The 23,656-nt window shown below is 40.6% G+C and overlaps 1 protein-coding gene across 7 annotated transcripts in view; it reads right to left on the bottom strand.

The window, feature by feature from the left end:
• Positions 1-2,416: 2,416 nt before the first annotated feature.
• The window catches only part of cobl (cordon-bleu WH2 repeat protein), a 79,598-nt gene continuing 58,358 nt past the window's right edge, over positions 2,417-23,656 (bottom strand). For all 7 annotated transcript variants that reach the window (XM_087812102.1, XM_087812107.1, XM_087812106.1 and 4 more), the window contains 8 exons: positions 23,072-23,576; positions 15,312-15,591; positions 11,136-11,431; positions 9,864-10,822; positions 8,460-8,654; positions 8,292-8,405; positions 4,779-5,051; positions 2,417-2,811 (listed from right to left, as the gene is read on the bottom strand). In XM_087812102.1, coding sequence (XP_087668228.1) covers positions 2,746-2,811; positions 4,779-5,051; positions 8,292-8,405; positions 8,460-8,654; positions 9,864-10,822; positions 11,136-11,431; positions 15,312-15,591; positions 23,072-23,576 — 2,688 coding nt within the window. In that variant the 3' untranslated portion in view covers positions 2,417-2,745. The remainder of the gene's footprint in view (positions 2,812-4,778; positions 5,052-8,291; positions 8,406-8,459; positions 8,655-9,863; positions 10,823-11,135; positions 11,432-15,311; positions 15,592-23,071; positions 23,577-23,656) is intronic.

The following is a 23,656-nucleotide window of genomic DNA, read 5'->3' as shown; positions in this document are numbered from 1 at the left end:
TTGAATACTGTTTGATTATAGTTGAAAACTGTTTGATTATAGTTGAAAATTGTTTGATTATAGTTGAAAATTGTTTGATTATAGTTGAAAATTGTTTGATTCTAGTTGAAAATTGTTTGATTCTAGTTGAAAATTGTTTGATTACAGTTGAAAATTGTTTGATTATAGTTGAAAATTGTTTAATTATAGTTAAACTTGTTTGATTATAGTTGAAAATTGTTTAATTATAGTTAAACTTGTTTGATTATAGTTGAAAATTGTTTGATTATAGTTGAAATTGTTTAATATTAGTTAAAATTGTTTGATTATAGTTGAAATTGTTTAATATTAGTTAAAATTGTTTGATTATAGTTAAAATTGTTTAATTATAGTTAAACTTGTTTGATTATAGTTGAAAATTGTTTGATTATAGTTGAAAATTGTTTAATTATAGTTGAAATTGTTTAATTATAGTTAAACTTGTTTGATTATAGTTGAAAATTGTTTGATTACAGTTGAAATATGTTTGAATATATTAAAACATTAAATCTTCTCAGCTCTGGAGAATCAAACCAGTGACACACGTGTGTGAAGGTTGTGTTGTTCAAGTGTGTGTCCAGATCATTGCACTATAGTTACCTTGTTGTGTTGTTATCTTGTGAGTCTCTAGAGCTTCTTACATAAGAACCTCCTGTTGTTTGTGAGTCACAAGAACAACATCAACAAACTCGACCTCAACTAAGATTTGATCTTTGACCTTCACGAGGTGCCAAAGGTCGTCTGGACGGTCACGACGAGAGGCAACATGTCTCAGTACACACAAACACACACAGAGACAGCAGCGCTCTAGCACACACACAAGGACACACACATCATCCACACACAAGTCAACACAGACATGGACACAAACATCACGCGTGGACACACAAATCAACACACACACACACAAGTAAACACGCACACATCAACACACACACATGGAGACACACCTTAACACACACACATCAATAAACACACATCAACACAGACGTCCTCACACACACAGACTCACACAATTCAACAAGCACACATCAACACACACACACACACACACACACATATACATACATTAACCCACACGAATGGAGACACACCTCAATTAACACACAGACACACAATAAACACACACGCACACACACACATCAATATACACAAATCAACACATACATCATCACACACACACACAATTCAACAAGCACACATCAACACACACACACGTGGACATACACCTCAACACACACATGGACACACACATCAACACACACACACCTCAACACACACATGGACACACACATCAACACACACACACAATAAACTCACACACACATGGACACACACATCAACACACACACACAGACACACACAATAAACTCACAGACACATGGACACACACATCAGCACTAACACACTTGAGGTGCACAGACTTCATACAATGAGATGGTGGAAACTGCCAGATCTGATTACATCATAAAACTGGTAGCAGCAAATAAGAAAAACCCCAAAGTTTTGTTTGACACGATTAATTCTCTCGTCTCTCCTGCTGCTCAAATCACGCCTGTCTTCTGTGAAGCTGACAGCAATGATTGTTGAGGTTTTTAATTACAAAATTAAATTATATCGTCGTTTGCTGCTCATTATAATGAATTCAGTGAATATTTAAAATCTAGTAAATGTTTTAAATTAAATGACTTCATTATGTTAAGAATCTAATTATTAACCTTAACTAGGTAAAAAAATACACATATATTTAATATAAACATATCATTTACTTTCTTAAAACAAGTTTTATTACAATAATTAAAGTATTTTTTTGTCTTTTAAGTCTTAAAATAAGACTTTTAATGAATTTAACTAGTTTAACTAATCAGTTTGACCTGAAAGGTTAAGAAAATGTTATGTTTTCATGTTTGTTATAAATTATTTTCAGTATTCAAGTAAAAATTAAACACTTTTGAAATGTTAACAATGATTTTGATTCATGTTGACAATTGAAAAAAAAGGTTTGGAGAAAAAAAAAGTCAAATTCATGAAATCTTTCTATTTTTAAAAAAGTGAAAAAAAATATTTTTTAGTAAAATATTATGAAAATGTGAAATAATTAAAATACTAAATTAATGCAGTTATGGTTCAGAAAAGTTAAAAACCTTCGTAAAAATGAAAAATAAATCTTAAAAATCACTTTTAAATAATTAAAACATTTAAATAATGAAATTTATTATTTATTCGAGGACGAAATAGAATAAAATCTTCAAAATCTAAACAAGAAAAAAAAAAAGTGTTTAAAAAAACAACTTTGAGAAAAGTTTTCTTGAATCAAACGACGAAACTAAACTTCGTTCATGAACTCGTTTAAAATCTGAAACATTCGAATCAAAAACGCAGACGAGCCACTGACCACTGCGGATAAGAAAGTTGATTTATTGAGTCGACGGATGAAAGTATTTACAGCGAGCGGAGAAAAGAAGACTTTGACAGGTTCATAAATAAAGGATCAATCATCTTGATTGGCAGCGACTATTGTAAACAATAAACGTTGGAATAAAACTTCCACGTGTTTTTCTCTTGAAATGATATTTTTCGATTTTTAACTAAAAGTTTCCGAAGCAAAAGTTGGTCAAAGGCACGTTTCCTTCAGTAACACTGACAGTAACTCCTCGTCTCGTTGGCAACATCGGAAAACTGTTGAACTCGAAGGCCACGGGTTTTTACGCTGCCGTCACCCGAGCGTCACGGTCGCAGAGACGCCGTCCCTCGCCGGCCGTTCACCTGGATGGTGGTGGTGGGGGGGCGCACCTGCGGGGGCAGAAAACACATCAATCACTTCTTTTGTTTGACATTTTTGTCTTTGAATACGATTTTTCTCGACAAAGTAGAAAACTAGACAGTGATGAGTTCTCTGAGAGGGAGTGAGACCACGTTTGCTGCTCATTATAAAGTAAAATGTTGTTTAAAAAACATTCATCGACGAGTCTAATCAAATATTTCATTTCAAGATATTAATAAAAATTCACTTAAATTGTTGTGTTTTTGTTTCGTGTTCAGATGATATTTTCTTGAGTTGACATTAAAAACTTAAAACTAGAAGTATTTCTTTAGATTAATATTGGTCAAAATCTTTCACCAAGAATGATGAGTTCACTGAGAGGGAGCGAGACGTTTGAAGGTCGTTCGCTGCTGATTATAATGACCATTTAAAGGAAATACTTCTACACACAAAAAACTACACTGAAGAAAGTGATTGTGATTATTTTAAATTAAAACATGTTTTTAATTCACCTGATGAAAAAAATTAACTTTGTTGTTGAAGAGACATTTTTCATATCGTGAGAAAAGAAAGTTTCAATGTTTAAAACTCAACTAGATGTATTTGTGCATCTTGAACTAGGCCAGATGAGTTCACTGAGAGGGACTGAGATGCTTGAAGTTGTTCGTTTGCTGCTCATTATAACGAATATTTTGAGGAAATACTTCTAAAAGGAAAAAAAGTTGATCTTATTTTAAGTAAAACTATTTATTTATTTGACTTAACAATTATTAAATTCACTGTATCCTCTCGTCCCCAGTCATTCATTCAGTCCAGGAAATGATTTTCTTTTCTGATAATAAGGAAGTACTTTTTCTACACATTAAACTAGAGCGATACAACATACAAGATATAAATGTACATGAAAACACCTCAAATCTTGCAGCAGCAACGATGAGTTCACTGAGAGGGAGCAAGACGTTGAGTTAAAAAAAAAAAGACGTTTTTAATTAATGGCTTGGTTTTTGTTATTGTGGAGCAACAAAGAACTGTTTGGGTTACGGAGGTTCAATTGTTAGATGTTGTACCAATAGAATCAAAGTCATGTTGAAAAACTGCCAGATGATGAAAATGTCTTAAAAACAGCCTCGAAATCAACTGAAGCAGATTTAATAGTCACTGATTTAACATCTTCTTTTTCTCATGATCGTGCACTTGTGTTCTATACTGTGTTCTATCTTGTTCTTATTTTGTGTTCTATACTGTGTTCTATCTTGTTCTTATTTTGTGTTCTATACTGTGCTCTATACTGTGTTCTATCTTGTTCTTATTTTGTGTTCTATACTGCGTTCTATACTGTGTTCTATACTGTGTTCTATGCTGTGTTCTATCTTGTTCTTATTTTGTGTTCTATCTTGTGCTCTATACTGTGTTCTATCTTGTTCTTATTTTGTGTTCTTTATTGTGTTCTATACTGCGTTCTATACTGTGTTCTATATTGTGTTCTATATAGTGTTCTATATAGTGTTCTATCTTGTGTTCTATGCTGTATTCTATACTGCGTTCTATACTGCGTTCTATGCTGTGTTCGTCTCCCGTGTTCTATCCTGTCTTCTATGTTGTGTTCTATCGTGTTCTTATCCTGTGTTCTGTCTTGTTCTTATCCTGTGTTCTATCTTGTTCTTATCCTGTGTTCTTATCCTGTGTTCTATCCGGTTTTCTATCTTGTTCTTATTTTGTGTTATATCCTGTTCTTATCCTGTGTTCTTATCCTGTGTTCTATCTTGTGTTCTATCCTGTGTTATATCCTGTGTTCTTATCCTGTGTTCTAACCTGTGTTCTATCTTGTGTTCTAACCTGTGTTCTATCTTGTGTTCTATCCTGTGTTCTAACCTGTGTTCTATCCTGTGTTCTAACCTGTGTTCTATCCTGTGTTCTATCCTGTGTTCTATCCTGTGTTCTAACCTGTGTTCTATATTGTGTTCTATCGGGTCTGAGGATCAGAACCGACTCTTACCTTCCTGAGTCTCTCGGCGGCCGAGCCGGAGCGAATGGCCTCCATCATGGCCTCACGCGCCGCCGCGGGGCTCTTGGCATCCGTGGGACTCTGGGGTGACACGGACGAGGTCTTGAGGGGCTTGAGGGGCTTGAGGGCCGGGGGTCCGGCCGGGGGTGGAGGCGGGGGAGGGGGGGAGGAGAAGACGGGGGAGGCCACGATCCTCGGCTCTGGTCTCGGCGGCTCCTCGGACTCTCGTACGGTTCTGAGCTCGTGAGCAGCAGCAGATCCAGTCTGTGGGAGCGAGAGAGAGCGTGAGGTCAAAGGTCGTCCATTTTTAACTTGTTTCTTTGTTTATCGGAGGAAACTAAACATCTTGTTTTAACAAATACATTCTTCATGTCTTGATTTTCTTCGATACGTTCCAGAAACAGTTTTGGTTCTTGTGTCTCGTGCTGAAGACTCTGGATCACTTTGACCAGGTTCTAGCAGGAGGACCCGGAGTTGACCCCGAGCTGACCCCGAGTTGACCCCGAGCTGACCCGGAGACTTTCACAAGAAAGCATTAAAAATATTTCCAGTAAACGTAATATCTCGGTCAGTTTTCAGAAACTGTTGCAATCGACACTGACGTTGCTGAAAAAGGTAAAAAAAACTTTTTTAAAAGTCACTCGTTTAAAGTTTGATCTTCAGACTCTTGAGTTCAAACCTTCCTTCGTTCACAGGTCAGAGGTCGTTGTTGAAATAAGAACATTTTCTAGACTTGACACTAACACGAATATGTATACACCAGTACAGTATATATAATACGTATATATTAGTACAGTATGTACAGTATATATAATAAGTAAGTAAGTAAGTAATTTTTATTATATAGCGCTTTTCCAGACCAGGGTCACAAAGCGCTTAAACAATCAAAACAATATTCAATAAAGTATATACTTTAAAGATAAAGATAATACTGATAACACAACAGGAGTTCCAGAAAATCAAGGAAAAGCCTGAACAAATAGAAACGTCTTAAGATGTTTCTTGAAGGAGTCAGTAGATCATCAAACACAGATGTTTCTTGAAGGAGTCAGTAGATCATCAAACACAGATGTTTCTTGAAGGAGTCAGTAGATCATCAAACACAGAGATGTTTCTTGAAGGAGTCAGTAGATCATCAAACACAGATGTTTCTTGAAGGAGTCAGTAGATCATCAAACACACATGTTTCTTGAAGGAGTCAGTAGATCATCAAACACAGATGTTTCTTGAAGGAGTCAGTAGATCATCAAACACAGATGTTTCTTGAAGGAGTCAGTAGATCATCAAACACAGATGTTTCTTAAAGGAGTCAGTAGATCATCAAACACAGATGTTTCTTGAAGGAGTCAGTAGATCATCAAGCGCAAAGAGAGAGGAAGATTGTTCCAAAGCTTAGGAGCAACAGCCTGAAAAGATTTCTCTCCTCTGGTCCTGAACCGTGTGCGAGGAACCATAAGTAGATTCTGATCCACAGACCTCAGAGCCCGAGCTGGGGTGTAAGGCTGGATCAGATCACTGATAGAAGGTCTGACCATGAATAGATCTGAAAGTAAGAACCAGAATTTTAAAATGACCCTAAAAGAAACTGGCAGCCAGTGAAGAGTTTGAAGGAGAAATGTGAGTTCTTCTACTTGAGCGGGTCAGAATTCTCGCTGCAGAGTTCTGAATCAACTGCAGACGAGACACATCCTTCTTGTTTAGACATGAAAACAAACTGTTACAATAGTCCAGACGAGAAGAAACAAACGCATGGATTATAAGATCCAGATCATGTTCAGACAACATTTTCCTAAGTTTAGAGATTTTTCTCAGTTGAAGGAAACAGTTTTTGGTCAGTTTTCTGCAGTGTTGATCAAGAGACATGTCTTTATCAAATACAACACCCAGGTTCCTCAGGCTCAGTTTGACAGACTGACCTAAGTCACCCAAGTACTGACTCAACCCTGGAATCTTATCATCAGGAACAATCACCAGAGTTTCAGTTTTGTCCACATTTAGCTGTAGAGTGTTTTCACTCATTGTTTGATTTCTAGCAACAATTGACTAAGTTCAGCCTCTGGGGCTCATTTGGATCAAAAGAGCAGTAGAGCTGGATGTCATCAGCAAAAATGTGATAAGAAACAGGAAATCTCTGAATGATTTTTGTCTTCATACAATGAGATGGTGGAAACTGCTAGATCTGATTACATCAGAAAACTGGTAGCAGCAAATAAGAAAAACCAAGTGTTGCTTGACACGATTAATTCTCTTGTGTCTCCTGCTCCTCAAATCACGCCTGTATTCTGTGAAGCTGACAGAAATGCATTGTTGAGGTTTTTCATTGACAAAATTAAATTGATCAAAGAGAAAATCTCTCCCCCTTTGTTTGGAACCCCTACTGTCTCTGAGCCCCTCTCCTCCTCTTGGTCCTCCTTCAGACTAGTGAACAAGATGAAACACTCCTCTTGCTCAGATGACGTCCTTCCTTGTAGGCTTTTTATCAAAGTATTGGCTGTAATTGGCCCCTGGGTTACTAATACACCAGTATACACAGTACATATAATACGTATATACCAGTACAGTATATACAGTACATATAATACGTATATACCAGTACAGTTAATACAGTATATATAATAAGTATACAGCAGGACAGTATATACAGTATATATAATAAGTATACACCAGTACAGTATATACAGTATATATAATAAGTATACACCAGTATAGTATATACAGTATATATAATAAGTATACACCAGTACAGTATATACAGTATATATAATAAGTATACAGCAGGACAGTATATACAGTATATATAATAAGTATACAGCAGGACAGTATATACAGTATATATAATAAGTATACACCAGTACAGTATATACAGTATATATAATAAGTATACACCAGTATAGTATATACAGTATATATAATAAGTATACACCAGTACAGTATATACAGTATATATAATAAGTATACAGCAGGACAGTATATACAGTATATATAATAAGTATACACCAGTACAGTATATACAGTATATATAATAAGTATACAGCAGGACAGTATATACAGTATATATAATAAGTATACACCAGTACAGTATATACAGTATATATAATAAGTATACAGCAGGACAGTATATACAGTATATATAATAAGTATACACCAGTACAGTATATACAGTATATATAATAAGTATACAGCAGGACAGTATATACAGTATATATAATAAGTATACACCAGTACAGTATATACAGTATATATAATAAGTATACACCAGTACAGTATATACAGTATATATAATAAGTATACAGCAGGACAGTATATACAGTATATATAATAAGTATACACCAGTACAGTATATACAGTATATATAATAAGTATACACCAGTACAGTATATACAGTATATATAATAAGTATACACCAGTACAGTATATACAGTATATATAATAAGTATACACCAGTAGAGTATATATAATACGTATATTATATTTCACTGAAACATTCACTGACACCAAACTCACTTTCTTCAGCCTCCCAGAGATGTTCTGAGCTCTGATCGCAGCCATCAGAACCGAGCGCTCGTTCTCCTCCTCAGGGTAAGGAACCGTCTTCACGTTGGGACCAGAATCTGAGACCTGGAGACCGACAGTAAGAAGAGGTTCCACAGGACCACACGGCGACTCTCGCACCTTCCTGAGGCGACCTCTGCCCCCGGCGTTCTGAATGGCCTCCATCAAGTCTCCGTGCAGATTCGACTCCTTCTCCACAGGCTTGGGAACCACCGGACGGAACTTCTGGACCGGCCCGAACAGCGACGCCGCCGGGGTCTGATCCAGGCTAGTCAGGGGGATCACCAGACGCTCAGGTCCGGTCGAGACGTTGATCTGAAGGTCGTGTGTAGGTCAGTGTCATCGCAACATTATTTAACATTTGAAGTGATGCAACTTTAATGTTTTCATTTAAATGTTTTCAAGCATTAAATTATAGTTTTAAATAATTCAAAATAAAACATACAATAAGTTATGTCGTTTATATTTTCAAAATAAATCATTTTTACAATTATTATAAATATATTATTTAAAAATACATTTTCCAAGTTTTATATGTTTTAATTCTCAGTCTTTTAAATTCAATATAAATGTTGTTATGATAGAGACACCAGACTAAACCAACAGAGCTCAGAGATACTTGAACTTTCAGCCAATCATGCGACGCACAGACGATCATGTGATGTACAAGCGCATGATTATTAGCTCGGTGCTCTGTTGGTTTTGTCTGGTGACGTTACTTTAACGTTTATATTACATTTAAAAGACTATGAATTGAAAAAAATACATTGAATATGTATTTTTGTGTTATTATAATTATAATAGTAAGTCTATGTGTAAAGAAAAATTAATACAATTTGAAAACATCTAAAGAAAATCTAAATAAAAACTAAACATGATAAATTGATCAGATGATGAAAGGATGAGAGGATGAAGAGATGAGAGGATGAGAAGATGAAAAGATGAGAGGATGAAAAGATGAGAGGATGAAAAGATGAGAGGATGAGAGGATGAAAAGATGAGAGGATGAAAAGATGAGAGGAGGAAAAGATGAAAGGATGAGAAGATGAAAGGATGAGAAGATGAAAAGATGAGAGGAGGAAAAGATGAAAGGATGAGAAGATGAAAGGATGAGAGGATGAGAAGATGATAGGATGAAAGGATGAAAGGATGAAAAGATGAAAGGATGAGAGGATGAAAAGATGAAAAGATGAGAGGATGAAAAGATGAAAGGATGAGAAGATGAAAAGATGAGAGGATGAAAAGATGAAAGGATGAGAAAATGAAAAGATGACAGGCTGAGAGGATCAAATGATGAGAGGATGAAAAGATGAAATGATGAGAAGATGAAAAGATGAGAGGAGGAAAAGATGAAAGGATGAGAAGATGAAATGATGAGAGGATGAGAGGATGAGAGGATCAAATGATGAGAAGATGAAAAATGAAAAGATGAAAGGATGAAATAATGAAAGCATCAATATCCTGATGATTATCTTCCATGAGTCCAACATAACAAAACTGATCTACTGGGTCTGTAGGACTCACAGGTTTGGGTGGTTTTGAGGGTTTGTTTGGTGAAGAACTTCTGGCCTGATGTTTCTTCACCTCCGGACTCCGAGGCGAGACTCGACTTGGACTCGTCCTCCTCTGGACCCGAGTCTCTCCTCGGTTCTTCTCTCTGGGGGCCACAGAGTCCTCGTGGTCTCCCCTCAGGACGCTCCCTTGTTCCGACCGCCTCGGAGGAGCAGACGAGTCTTGAGGACCTCTTTGAGCCGGGCCGGGTCTGGTCCTGGTGATGGCCGACGCCACGTAGTGACTGGAGGTTCTTCTGGAGGGTTTGAGGAAGGACAGGTCTCTCTGCAGGAGGTTGGTCTGGACCGGGGGAGGGAGGCTCGCTTTGATACTTGGCCGCTGGACAGTTTTGGACACGGTGACCGTGGGTTCTTCTTCTCTGAAGGTCCTGGTCTCCTGGTGCTTCAGAGCTCCTTCTTCTTCTTCTCTGAAGGTCCTGGTCTCCTGGTGCTTCAGAGCTCTGTCAGGTCCTTCAGGTCTTCTCCAGTCGTCCAGCTTCGCTCTCTCCTGTCGTTCGCCGGAGGTCCACACGTCCGTAGACCTTCTGACCCGAGGAGATCCTTCGCTCTTCTTGACCTCCGAGGTCTTGTTCCAGTTGACCCCGGCTCGCACCATGTTCCCCTGCTCGTCGATCCTGATGGCGCCCGCCGACACCGACGCCGGCGCCGCGGCCGTCGTCTGGACCACGTTGGGCTTCGGAGGAACCACGGTGAAGGTCTTCATGCCGAAGCGCGACGTCACATTGTGCGTGATCTTCCTGTGCCTGGAGTCCACCTGGAGCACCGGAGGAACCTTCTCAGGAGGTCTTCGTTCCTGGACCTCCTTCACTTCCTTCCTGTCGTCTCGGAGTCGTTCAGAAGATGGCGCCGTCTTCTTCGTGTCCGAGCCCGTCCACGCGTTGTTGTTGGTGTTCCTCACGCCTGGAGTGACTCCTGAGAAACAATCGATCTTCAACAAAAGTTCATGTCTGAAGAAGATCAACATTCAGTTCAGAAGAAAAGATCTGATTAAACAACATGTTTTCCTGATGAGGAAGTTGTCAAGAGGCCACTTCCTGTGGGCTTTTATTCTGGTGTTCACCTTCCTGTTCTGGTCCTGGTTCTCTTCATCATCTTGGATATTTTATTAGCATCTGATGTCATATTATTATTGTTCGTTGAAATGTTTCTTTATTTCTTTATTAAAAGAAAGTTGCTTTATTAAAAAAAATATTATTATTATTATTCCATAAATTACAAACCTTACCTTTACCGTCCAAAGACTTCAGCCTCTGAGTCGCTGTGGTTTCTCGCTCCAGCTCGATCTCGTCCAGAACTTCATCGATGGCGGTCACTGGCACGTCCGAGTCCACCAGAGACACGGGAACTCGGCTTCGCTCCAAGGTCACCGGGTCGTCTGAGGTCGCGAGGTCATCGGAGGCAGTGACTCGTGCTCGATCATGTGACTCAGGTTTGGTCTCGAAGTGATGGAAACGCCACGTGATGTCCAGAGTCTTCTCGTCGTCTCCCTTCGACCCTCGTGACCCCGACAGCTTCAGGTCACTGACCGAGACATCGACGGATCATCAGGAGGTTGTACAAGCGTGTTATGAATATTCATGATACTGTATCGATATTATCAACTGTGATAGTATATTTTTACCACAGTTTTTTTTATAGTTTAGTTTTATTATTGTGAAAATAATTCAATTTTATTACACAATTAACATGCAAATCATTCAGTCATTACGTTACTACGCAGCTAAAGGAAGAATGTTGACTGAGGACTAGAGGATACAGTGAGTCTTGCAGCTTTTAAAGCTGATGTTTGGACATATTTTGGTTTGAAAACAAATAAAAGCAGTTACAAGAGTCATGTGGTCTGTAAATACTACAACACCAGAGTCAAGTACTGGACAATACTACACATATATACTTGTTACTACACTATCACAACACCAGAGTCAAGTACTGGACAATACTACACATATATACTTGTTACTGCACTATCACAACACCAGAGTCAAGTACTGGACAATACTACACATATATACTTGTTACTACACTATCACAACACCAGAGTCAAGTACTGGACAATACTACACATATATACTTGTTACTACACTATCACAACACCAGAGTCAAGTACTGGACAATACTACACATATATACTTGTTACTACACTATCACAACACCAGAGTCAAGTACTGGACAATACTACACATACATACTTGTTATTACACTATCACAACACCAGAGTCAAGTACTGGACAATACTACACATATATACTTGTTACTACACTATCACAACACCAGAGTCAAGTACTGGACAATACTACACATATATACTTGTTACTGCACTATCACAACACCAGAGTCAAGTACTGGACAATACTACACATATATACTTGTTACTACACTATCACAACACCAGAGTCAAGTACTGGACAATACTACACATATATACTTGTTACTACACTATCACAACACCAGAGTCAAGTACTGGACAATACTACACATATATACTTGTTACTACACTATCACAACACCAGAGTCAAGTACTGGACAATACTACACATACATACTTGTTATTACACTATCACAACACCAGAGTCAAGTACTGGACAATACTACACATATATACTTGTTACTACACTATCACAACACCAGAGTCAAGTACTGGACAATACTACACATATATACTTGTTACTACACTATCACAACACCAGAGTCAAGTACTGGACAATACTACACATATATACTTGTTACTACACTATCACAACACCAGAGTCAAGTACTGGACAATACTACACATATATACTTGTTACTACACTATCACAACACCAGAGTCAAGTACTGGACAATACTACACATATATACTTGTTACTACACTATCACAACACCAGAGTCAAGTACTGGACAATACTACACATATATACTTGTTACTACACTATCACAACACCAGAGTCAAGTACTGGACAATACTACACATATATACTTGGAACACCAAGAGATGTTGACTCCAGTTGGAATCATCTCACCTGAGGATAAGAGTCTTTCCTGGGTGACTTGGTTTCTCTCTAAGATAAAAAGAGTTTTTATCCTCCCCTCACTAGAGAACAAAAGCATGACACACCTCCATAGTATAAAATCAAACAAGAATCCATTAAAAACTGCAAGTAACTCGAGTCTAATGAGGTCAAATGTATCAACTGAAAACTAACATCATAACTATCACGTAAATGTTATAAAAGACGAGAGAATAAATGGTAGTTTTGTTCTTAAACTGGACTAACTTAAAGCAATATTTAAAAAACATACTTCATCTGCTCACAACAGAAACACATTCTTGCTCCTCACTCGGTGCCAGCAACACTTCCCACCATGTTTCCAAAGCGACTTCTGGTCCAGAGCTTTGATAGTTCTTGGGTTTCGGCCCGGATTCAAAGGCCTTTGTTGCCAATGACTGTTCTTGGTTTGTTTGGATCGTGTCGAGAAGTTCCCAGACGATCAATGATCTTTCATAGAAACACTTTATGAATGGATGTTCTCGCTGCTTTCCAGGAACACCCGGCTCTTCTCAGAAGCTGCGAGTCACTACGAGGACGCATTGTGTTTGGGTTGGCTGCAGAACCGCAACTCTGTGCAGCAGAACCGCAACTCTGTGCTGCAGAACCGCAACTCTGTGCTGCAGAACCGCAACTCTGTGCAGTAGAACCGTAACTCTGTGCAGCAGAACCGTAACTCTGTGCAGCAGACCGCAACTCTGTGCAGCAGAACCGCAACTCTGTGCTGCAGAACCGCAACTCTGTGCTGCAGAACCGCAACTCTGTGCAGCAGAACCGTAACTCTGTGCAGCAGAACCGTAACTCTGTGCAGCAGAACCGCAACTCTGTGCAGCAGAACCGCAACTCTGTGCTGCAGAACCGCAACTCTGTGCAGCAGAACCGCAACTCTGTGCTGCAGAACCGCAACTCTGTGCAGCAGAACCGCAACTCTGTGCTGCAGAACCGCAACTCTGTGCAGCAGAACCGCAACTCTGTTCAGGAGAACCGTAACTCTGTGCTGCAGAACCGCAACTCTGTGCAGCAGAACCGCAACTCTGTGCTGCAGAACCGCAACTCTGTGCTGCAGAACCGCAACTCTGTGCAGTAGAACCGTAACTCTGTGCAGCAGAACCGTAACTCTGTGCAGCAGAACCGCAACTCTGTGCTGCAGAACCGCAACTCTGTGCAGCAGAACCGTAACTCTGTGCAGCAGAACCGCAACTCTGTGCTGCAGAACCGCAACTCTCTGCAGTAGAACCGTAACTCTGTGCAGCAGAACCGCAACTCTCTGCAGTAGAACTGTAACTCTGTGCAGCAGAACCGCAACTCTGTGCAGCAGAACCGCAACTCTGTGCTGCAGAACCGCAACTCTGTGCAGCAGAACCGTAACTCTGTGCAGCAGAACCGCAACTCTGTGCTGCAGAACCGCAACTCTCTGCAGTAGAACCGCAACTCTGTGCTGCAGAACCGCAACTCTGTGCAGCAGAACCGCAACTCTGTGCAGCAGAACCGCAACTCTGTGCAGCAGAACCGCAACTCTGTGCTGCAGTACCGCAACTCTGTGTAGCAGAACCGCAACTCTGTGCAGCAGAACCGCAACTCTGTGCAGCAGAACCGCAACTCTGTGCTGCAGTACCGCAACTCTGTGCAGCAGAACCACAACCTTCTGCAGTAGAACCGCAACTCTGTGCAGCAGAACCACAACTCTGTGCAGCAGAACCGCAACTGTCTGCAGCAGAACTACAACTCTCTACAGCAGAACCGCAACTGTCTGCAGCAGAACCGCAACTCTCTGCAGCAGAACCGCAACTGTCTGCAGCAGAACCGCAACTCTTTGCATTAGAAACCACAACTCTCTGCAGTAGAACCGCAACTCTCTGCAGTAGAACCGCAACTCTCTACAGCAGAACCACAACTGTCTGCAGCAGAACCGCAACTGTCAGCAGCAGAACCGCAACTGTCAGCAGCAGAACCGCAACTGTCAGCAGCAGAACCACAGCTGTCTGCAGCAGAACCGCAACTCTCTGCAGCAGAAGCGCAACTGTCAGCAGCAGAACCACAACTGTCTGCAGCAGAACCGCAACTGTACAGCAGAACCGCAACGGTCTGCAGCAGAAGCGCAACTGTCTGCCGCAGAAACGCAACTCTCTGCAGCAGAACCACAACGGTCAGCAGCAGATCCGCAACTCTGCGCAGCAGAACCGCAACTAGAAAATGTAATCAGTTGAATATCGATACAGAATCGAATCGTTGAAAGACACGATGAAACTAACGGTGCAAACCTGACATTAATGGATCAGCAAGGTTTGCATAAAGGCCTCAGTTGTTACCTCGGTGGGATTTGAACCCTCAGCTTCATGTACGTGAGTCAAGAAGACCCAAGAAGATCCACGTACCTGTTCCTGGACTCCCAGGTGGCGCAGCCCTCGTCACTGTCGCTGGAGATGTCGTGCACAGGTTTCTGCGGTCCAGCGTTACCATGGAGACGGAAGCTTCCCTCCGGGGACGTGGCTTCGAACGGCGAGCAGACCAGACCGGAGTCTTCGGCGAGACCGTCGGATGCGGCGTAGCCGTGATCGATCAGACTGCTGCTGCCGTTGCTGCTGCCCACGGAGACGGTCTCGTCCTCGGGCGTGTCCACCGTCGGCGTGGACCTCTGGAGGGACTGGACCAGGTCTTAGAAGAGGCAGAGAAGATCTGGTCAGACTTAAGGGTCAGACCTTTGAACGCCACGACTCAAGTCGGCTCTAGTTCTCTCTAGTTTCCACAGAACAAATCACTTTGCTCCTCAAACCTTGAAGTTCCCTCAAGAGCCAAAATTCTAACTGGAGTGAGATCTCCCATGATGCCTTTCTTCACACTGCTCTATTGGTCGCTACGATACTATATTCAAATTCTATGTCAAAAGTGATGGACAGCTGTCATTTGTTGGCTGGGCGGCAAAGTATTACGACATTATGAGAGGGAAGTTGAGAAGGATCTCGTCTCATGTTGAGTTCGACAAATAAATGTTGTTCAAACAAATCAACGAGCAAAACATTTTCTCATGCGTTAGTCGTCAGGAAAAGACACACAAGTTAGTTTCAGACTCACAACAAGACACGACAACAGCCACTCGCGGCGTCAACGACGTCGTAAAAGCAGCACCTACTTATTTTTTATAGCCTTCTTCGGATCAAACCTGGTTCTACCGGCTTATCGGTTCCGACGATCAAACACGGTTGCTAACACTTGTATAAATAGTTGCACAATAGACGGTGATTTGTCTGCACGCGTCTCCAATACACACCGTGTGTGTGTGTGTGTGTGTGTGTGTGTGTGTGTGTGTGTGTGTGTGTGTGTGTGTGTGTGTGTTGACCTGGGCCCGGGTCCAAATGTGCTGAGTTCTGATGAGTTCTGAACACGTGGTGATGACTCACAAGTCCGTCCTACAGATCCTTCCCAGCACAGCTTAGTCACGCCAGCCACGAACACACACGTGTGCGCGTGCAGACGCACAACTGCAGCACAACAAACCCGATCCCAGAGGTCACAGCAAGTCGCTCGCACAACACACGCACATGCAGGAGGATAGAGGTTCGTACCTTCTTTCACCGTCAATGTCCAGAGAAACAAAGATGACTCGAGGAACAACAATCAACAACTTAATCTGTTTGTATCTTTGAGAAGAAAACACAAGGATTGATCTACATTATTTTTATATATATTTTTTAAAGTTTCTCATTTCAATCATAGTTTTGTTCGTATTTAAAAACACATTTTATCAACAAGGTTGTCCGAGCATCACAGATGTTTAAACGTATAAAAATGTTCGTGTTATTTCCACATCGTTGTGTTTAATCAGTTATTTTTCCGTCCACTTCTTGACAGATTCTTTTTTAAATGTTCTGATGTGAGCTTCAAAATATCTTTTGTTTCAAAAGACAAAACTTGAGATAATTAAAATATATTTTGTTTTCACTTTTAATTATTACTTTCAATATTTACGATTGATTAATCAAAGACCAATACGATGATCAACTAGATAAGTTTGTACGATAAGCTTTTTTAACAACGGTTCTTATTTGAAAATGTATAAATTGATCTATTAGTTTAAAAAATGCATGTTTTCTTATCTCTCGAGACCAAATCCAATCAAAAATGTTGTGAATTTTTCAAAGCTTCTGTTGTAAAGTCGCTGAAATTCAGCAAAAATAAAATGTGTTTAATATTTTTCAGTAGTTTATTTTCTAAATAAAGAAACACAGAGAAAAAACCCTCAAAAACAAACGTAACATATTTCCTCTCGTCATGCACCGAACAACATTTGTATCAAACTAATATCTGAGATGTTTCCAACATGTCTTTGAAGACGTTCTGGTCTCTGGTCTCCAGACCAGGTTCACGATCCACCATCACCGGAGCCGGACTATCGATCCGCAGACATCACGTCACAAACTATCGACAGATACGTATCAAGTTTCCTCGTCTCGTAATCGACTCCGTCGTCCATCACGGCTTCCATTTTTAACTTCTCGTCTAATCCATATCAACACGTGACCACCGACAGAAAACAGGAGGAAAGAAGGAAGGAAGGGTCAGGCCGGGCGAGACTTCAGTCGCAGTGGACCACAGCAGTAGACTAGAGAGGGAGGAGGAGAGAAGACAGAAGAGCATCAACACAAGTAAACAGATCATTTTAATGGACAGTCGTCTCTCTTTATCAAAGGTTACCTCATTGAATGTGAGTCCTCGTCTCGACAAAACCTCCCAGTAACAGCTGAATATCACAGCAGTCCATTATGTTGACCAGAAACATAGATTTAATTTAGTATTGTATCGACCAATCAGATGGCATCATGGGAGTTCAGTGTGTTTTGTCGGCACCATAAGTAAAGAGGGTGATAAAAGTTTGAAGTGTAGGTTGAACCCTGACAGTCGAGGGACCACCGTGATCACACACTGACAAGAAGCATAACAATTCAGAAGTCATTTATGTTCTTGTGTCAGATTAACGGCCGACCCTCCGGCGGGGTCATGACCTCACGCCCCAGTCCTGACGCCCCAGTCCTGACCCCCCAGTCCTGACCCCCCAGTCCTGACTCCCCAGTCCTGACGCCCCAGTCCTGACGCCCCAGTCCTGACCCCCCAGTCCTGACCCCCCAGTCCTGACGCCCCAGTCCTGACGCCCCAGTCCTGACCCCCCAGTCCTGACTCCCCAGTCCTGACCCCCCAGTCCTGACGCCCCAGTCCTGACGCCCCAGTCCTGACCCCCCAGTCCTGACCCCCCAGTCCTGACGCCCCAGTCCTGACGCCCCAGTCCTGACCCCCCAGTCCTGACTCCCCAGTCCTGACTCCCCAGTCCTGACGCCCCAGTCCTGACGCCCCATTGCTGATGCTTCTCATCTGCCACACAAGTGTGTAAACGCAGCATCAAACGCACTCTGGCTGATTGATCCGAGCAGAAAGATCTGCCGTCGGGCGTTCATGCATCTGGACGTGATCTGACGAGCGAGAACAAGGTTTACGTCTAGAAAGATCAGGAGATTGTGGCGGAGAAGGAAAGATGGTGGAGCTCTCAATGTTCTCGTACGCATGACTCTCAAACATATATGTGATGAACTCTCAAACATGTATGTGATGAACTCTCAAACATATATGTGATGAACTCTCAAACATGTATGTGATGAACTCTCAAACATGTATGTGATGAACTCTCAAACATATATGTGATGAACTCTCAAACATGTATGTGATGAACTCTCAAACATGTACATGATGAACTCTCAAACATGTATGTGATGAACTCTCAAACACGTATGTGATGAACTCTCAAACATGTATGTGATGAACTCTCAAACATATATGTGATGAACTCTCAAACATGTATGTGATGAACTCTCAAACATGTACGTGATGAACTCTCAAACACGTATGTGATGAACTCTCAAACACGTATGTGATGAACTCTCAAACATGTACATGATGAACTCTCAAACATGTATGTGATGAACTCTCAAACATGTATGTGATGAACTCTCAAACATGTATGTGATGAACTCTCAAACACGTATGTGATGAACTCTCAAACATATATGTGATGAACTCTCAAACATGTATGTGATGAACTCTCAAACACGTATGTGATGAACTCTCAAACATATATGTGATGAACTCTCAAACATGTATGTGATGAACTCTCAAACACGTATGTGATGAACTCTCAAACATGTATGTGATGAACTCTCAAACATGTATGTGATGAACTCTCAAACACGTATGTGATGAACTCTCAAACATATATGTGATGAACTCTCAAACACGTATGTGATGAACTCTCAAACACGTATGTGATGAACTCTCAAACACGTATGTGATGAACTCTCAAACACGTATGTGATGAACTCTCAAACATGTATGTGATGAACTCTCAAACATGTATGTGATGAACTCTCAAACACGTATGTGATGAACTCTCAAACATGTATGTGATGAACTCTCAAACACGTATGTGATGAACTCTCAAACATGTATGTGATGAACCCTCAAACATGTATGTGATGAACTCTCAAACATGTATGTGATGAACTCTCAAACATGTACGTGATGAACTCTCAAACATGTATGTGATGAACTCTCAAACATGTATGTGATGAACTCTCAAACATGTATGTGATGAACTCTCAAACATGTATGTGATGAACTCTCAAACATGTATGTGATGAACTCTCAAACATGTATGTGATGAACCCTCAAACATGTACGTGATGAACTCTCAAACATGTATGTGATGAACTCTCAAACATGTATGTGATGAACTCTCAAACACGTATGTGATGAACTCTCAAACATGTATGTGATGAACTCTCAAACATGTATGTGATGAACTCTCAAACATGTATGTGATGAACCCTCAAACATGTACGTGATGAACTCTCAAACACGTATGTGATGAACTCTCAAACATGTATGTGATGAACTCTCAAACATGTATGTGATGAACTCTCAAACATGTATGTGATGAACTCTCAAACACGTATGTGATGAACTCTCAAACATGTACGTGATGAACTCTCAAACACGTATGTGATGAACTCTCAAACACGTATGTGATGAACTCTCAAACACGTATGTGATGAACTCTCAAACACGTATGTGATGAACTCTCAAACATGTATGTGATGAACTCTCAAACATGTACGTGATGAACTCTCAAACACGTATGTGATGAACTCTCAAACATGTATGTGATGAACTCTCAAACATGTATGTGATGAACTCTCAAACATGTACGTGATGAACTCTCAAACACGTATGTGATGAACTCTCAAACATGTATGTGATGAACTCTCAAACATGTATGTGATGAACTCTCAAACATATATGTGATGAACTCTCAAACATGTATGTGATGAACTCTCAAACATATATGTGATGAACTCTCAAACACGTATGTGATGAACTCTCAAACATATATGTGATGAACTCTCAAACATGTATGTGATGAACTCTCAAACATATATGTGATGAACTCTCAAACACGTATGTGATGAACTCTCAAACATGTATGTGATGAACTCTCAAACACGTATGTGATGAACTCTCAAACACGTATGTGATGAACTCTCAAACATGTATGTGATGAACTCTCAAACATGTATGTGATGAACTCTCAAACACGTATGTGATGAACTCTCAAACATGTATGTGATGAACTCTCAAACATGTATGTGATGAACTCTCAAACATGTATGTGATGAACTCTCAAACATGTATGTGATGAACTCTAAAACATGTATGTGATGAACTCTCAAACATGTATGTGATGAACTCTCAAACATGTATGTGATGAACTCTCAAACATGTATGTGATGAACTCTCAAACATGTATGTGATGAACTCTCAAACATGTATGTGATGAACTCTCAAACACGTATGTGATGAACTCTCAAACACGTATGTGATGAACCCTCAAACACGTATGTGATGAACTCTAAAACATGTATGTGATGAACTCTCAAACATGTATGTGATGAACTCTCAAACATATATGTGATGAACTCTCAAACATATATGTGATGAACTCTCAAACATGTATGTGATGAACTCTCAAACATGTATGTGATGAACTCTCAAACATGTATGTGATGAACTCTCAAACATGTATGTGATGAACTCTCAAACACGAATGTGATGAACTCTCAAACATGTATGTGATGAACTCTCAAACATGTACGTGATGAACTCTCAAACATATATGTGATGAACTCTCAAACATGTACGTGATGAACTCTCAAACACGTATGTGATGAACTCTCAAACATGTACATGATGAACTCTCAAACATGTACGTGATGAACTCTCAAACATGTATGTAATGAACTCTCAAACATATATGTGATGAACTCTCAAACATGTACATGATGAACTCTCAAACACGTATGTGATGAACTCTCAAACATGTACATGATGAACTCTCAAACATGTACGTGATGAACTCTCAAACATGTATGTGATGAACTCTCAAACATGTACATGATGAACTCTCAAACACGTATGTGATGAACTCTCAAACATGTACATGATGAACTCTCAAACACGTATGTGATGAACTCTCAAACATGTACATGATGAACTCTCAAACATGTACATGATGAACTCTCAAACATGTACGTGATGAACTCTCAAACATGTACATGATGAACTCTCAAACATGTACATGATGAACTCTCAAACATGTACATGATGAACTCTCAAACATATATGTGATGAACTCTCAAACACGTATGTGATGAACTCTCAAACATGTACATGATGAACTCTCAAACATGTACATGATGAACTCTCAAACATGTACATGATGAACTCTCAAACATGTACATGATGAACTCTCAAACATGTACATGATGAACTCTCAAACATATATGTGATGAACTCTCAAACATGTACATGATGAACTCTCAAACATGTACATGATGAACTCTCAAACATGTACATGATGAACTCTCAAACACGTATGTGATGAACTCTCAAACATGTACATGATGAACTCTCAAACATGTACATGATGAACTCTCAAACATGTACATGATGAACTCTCAAACATGTACGTGATGAACTCTCAAACATGTACATGATGAACTCTCAAACATATATGTGATGAACTCTCAAACACGTATGTTACGAACGTGAAGAAAAGAAGTAACACGACAGCATTAAGCTCAGTAAGGAGGTCGACAAGCAGAAAACCAGCCTGACGAGTTGTACGAGTACTCGCAGCGTGATGTTTACTCTCACTGACAAGTTTCCTAGAAAGTCTTGATGTTATCTGACAGCCGCCCCCCCGGGACCACAATCTTTGACTCATTCATGTCTCAAGAGAAGAAATGTTTCAGTTCAAGTCTCAGGAGCTCATTCTTCGACAGCAGGGAACAGATCCTTCGAAACAGATCCTGGCAGCAGTAATACTATCCTCCAGTACTTTTCTTAGAAACACTCACATATTTCAAGCCTTTACCAAACTATTGCGCTTCTCACTGCAGGCTTTATATTTGTATGTATTTTAAGGGTGATAAGAAGTTCAAGCTGGCAGTTCACAGCAGACACGAGTCGCTCGGACTATTGACCATGTTTAACCTTCTCAAATGAAGGTTATAAAGTATTTTTTTCTTTAAAAATAAAACAAAAAACTTGAATATATCCACTAAAGATCATTTGTCGGGACTATTGCAGCAGATCACAGAAGAATCAAACAAGTCTCTACTACATTTACCCAGAAGGCAAGAGTCGCTCAAATTATTGACCATGTTTAACCCGATCAACTTAAGATTATATCAGTATTTTCTTCCTTAAAAAGGAAAAACACCTCAAAAAATTCAACTATTACTATTTATCAGGGCCAACAAACAAAATGAATTAAACAAGTGTGTCAACTTAACCACTACAATATTTACTCACCAGATATGAATCGCTCTAATTAATGACCATGTTTAACCTTTAACCTGGTCAACACAAGATTGTTAAAATATTTTCTTTAAAAACAACAAATATTTTCCCGCAGGCATGAGTCGCTCTAATGATTGACCGTGTTTAACCTGCTCAACTTATTGTTATAAAGGTATTATTTCCTCCACTCAAGATCATGTGTAGGTCAAAGAATAAAGGTGAGAATATCTACCCATGGTGCTGTGCCTGTTGCTCTCGACCTCCTCCAGCCTCAGGCTCGACTCATGCTCCAGGTTAGAAACCCGGTCTTGATCCGATCGCACGTTTCTCTCCACGACCGCCTCGATCACGGAGTTCCGAGAGATCATCCGGACCGACCCGCTGGCCGCGCTGCTGGTGAGGGAGCTCAGCTGCGACCCGGTCCGATCGGGGTCCAGGTCCGAGTCGTCCAGGCTGTGGTTGGACTCGGAGCTGGAGTCCTGAGCCGCCAGGCTGTCCAGGGTGCTGCTGCTGGGGGTCGGGGATCCGGAGCTCGGGACCTCCGAGACAAACTGCTCGGTTCTGGTGGGTTTGGCTGGTTCTGGAGCGGCGGTCGTCGGCGCCATCTTGGAGTTGAGGGTCTTGCTCAGGGGTGGGTCGGGCGCGGCCGCAGGATGGTCCAGGTCTCGGGTGATGGGACTGGGGGTGGGCGGGGCTGGAGCTTTCCTCTTCCTCTGCAGGGTCTCAGAGACGTAGTCCTGCAGGAACACAAACAAACATCAGAAAGGATTCTTTCAGGACCAACTTTATATCAAGACTCTGGCAGCCATTTTGAAAC

Source organism: Callionymus lyra, chromosome 17 (assembly GCF_982586985.1).
Source record: "Callionymus lyra chromosome 17, fCalLyr1.hap1.1, whole genome shotgun sequence".
NCBI lineage: Eukaryota > Metazoa > Chordata > Actinopteri > Syngnathiformes > Callionymidae > Callionymus > Callionymus lyra.
The sequence above is the reverse complement of the archived record's forward strand: the minus strand, read 5'-3'. Positions and strand labels throughout refer to the sequence as shown.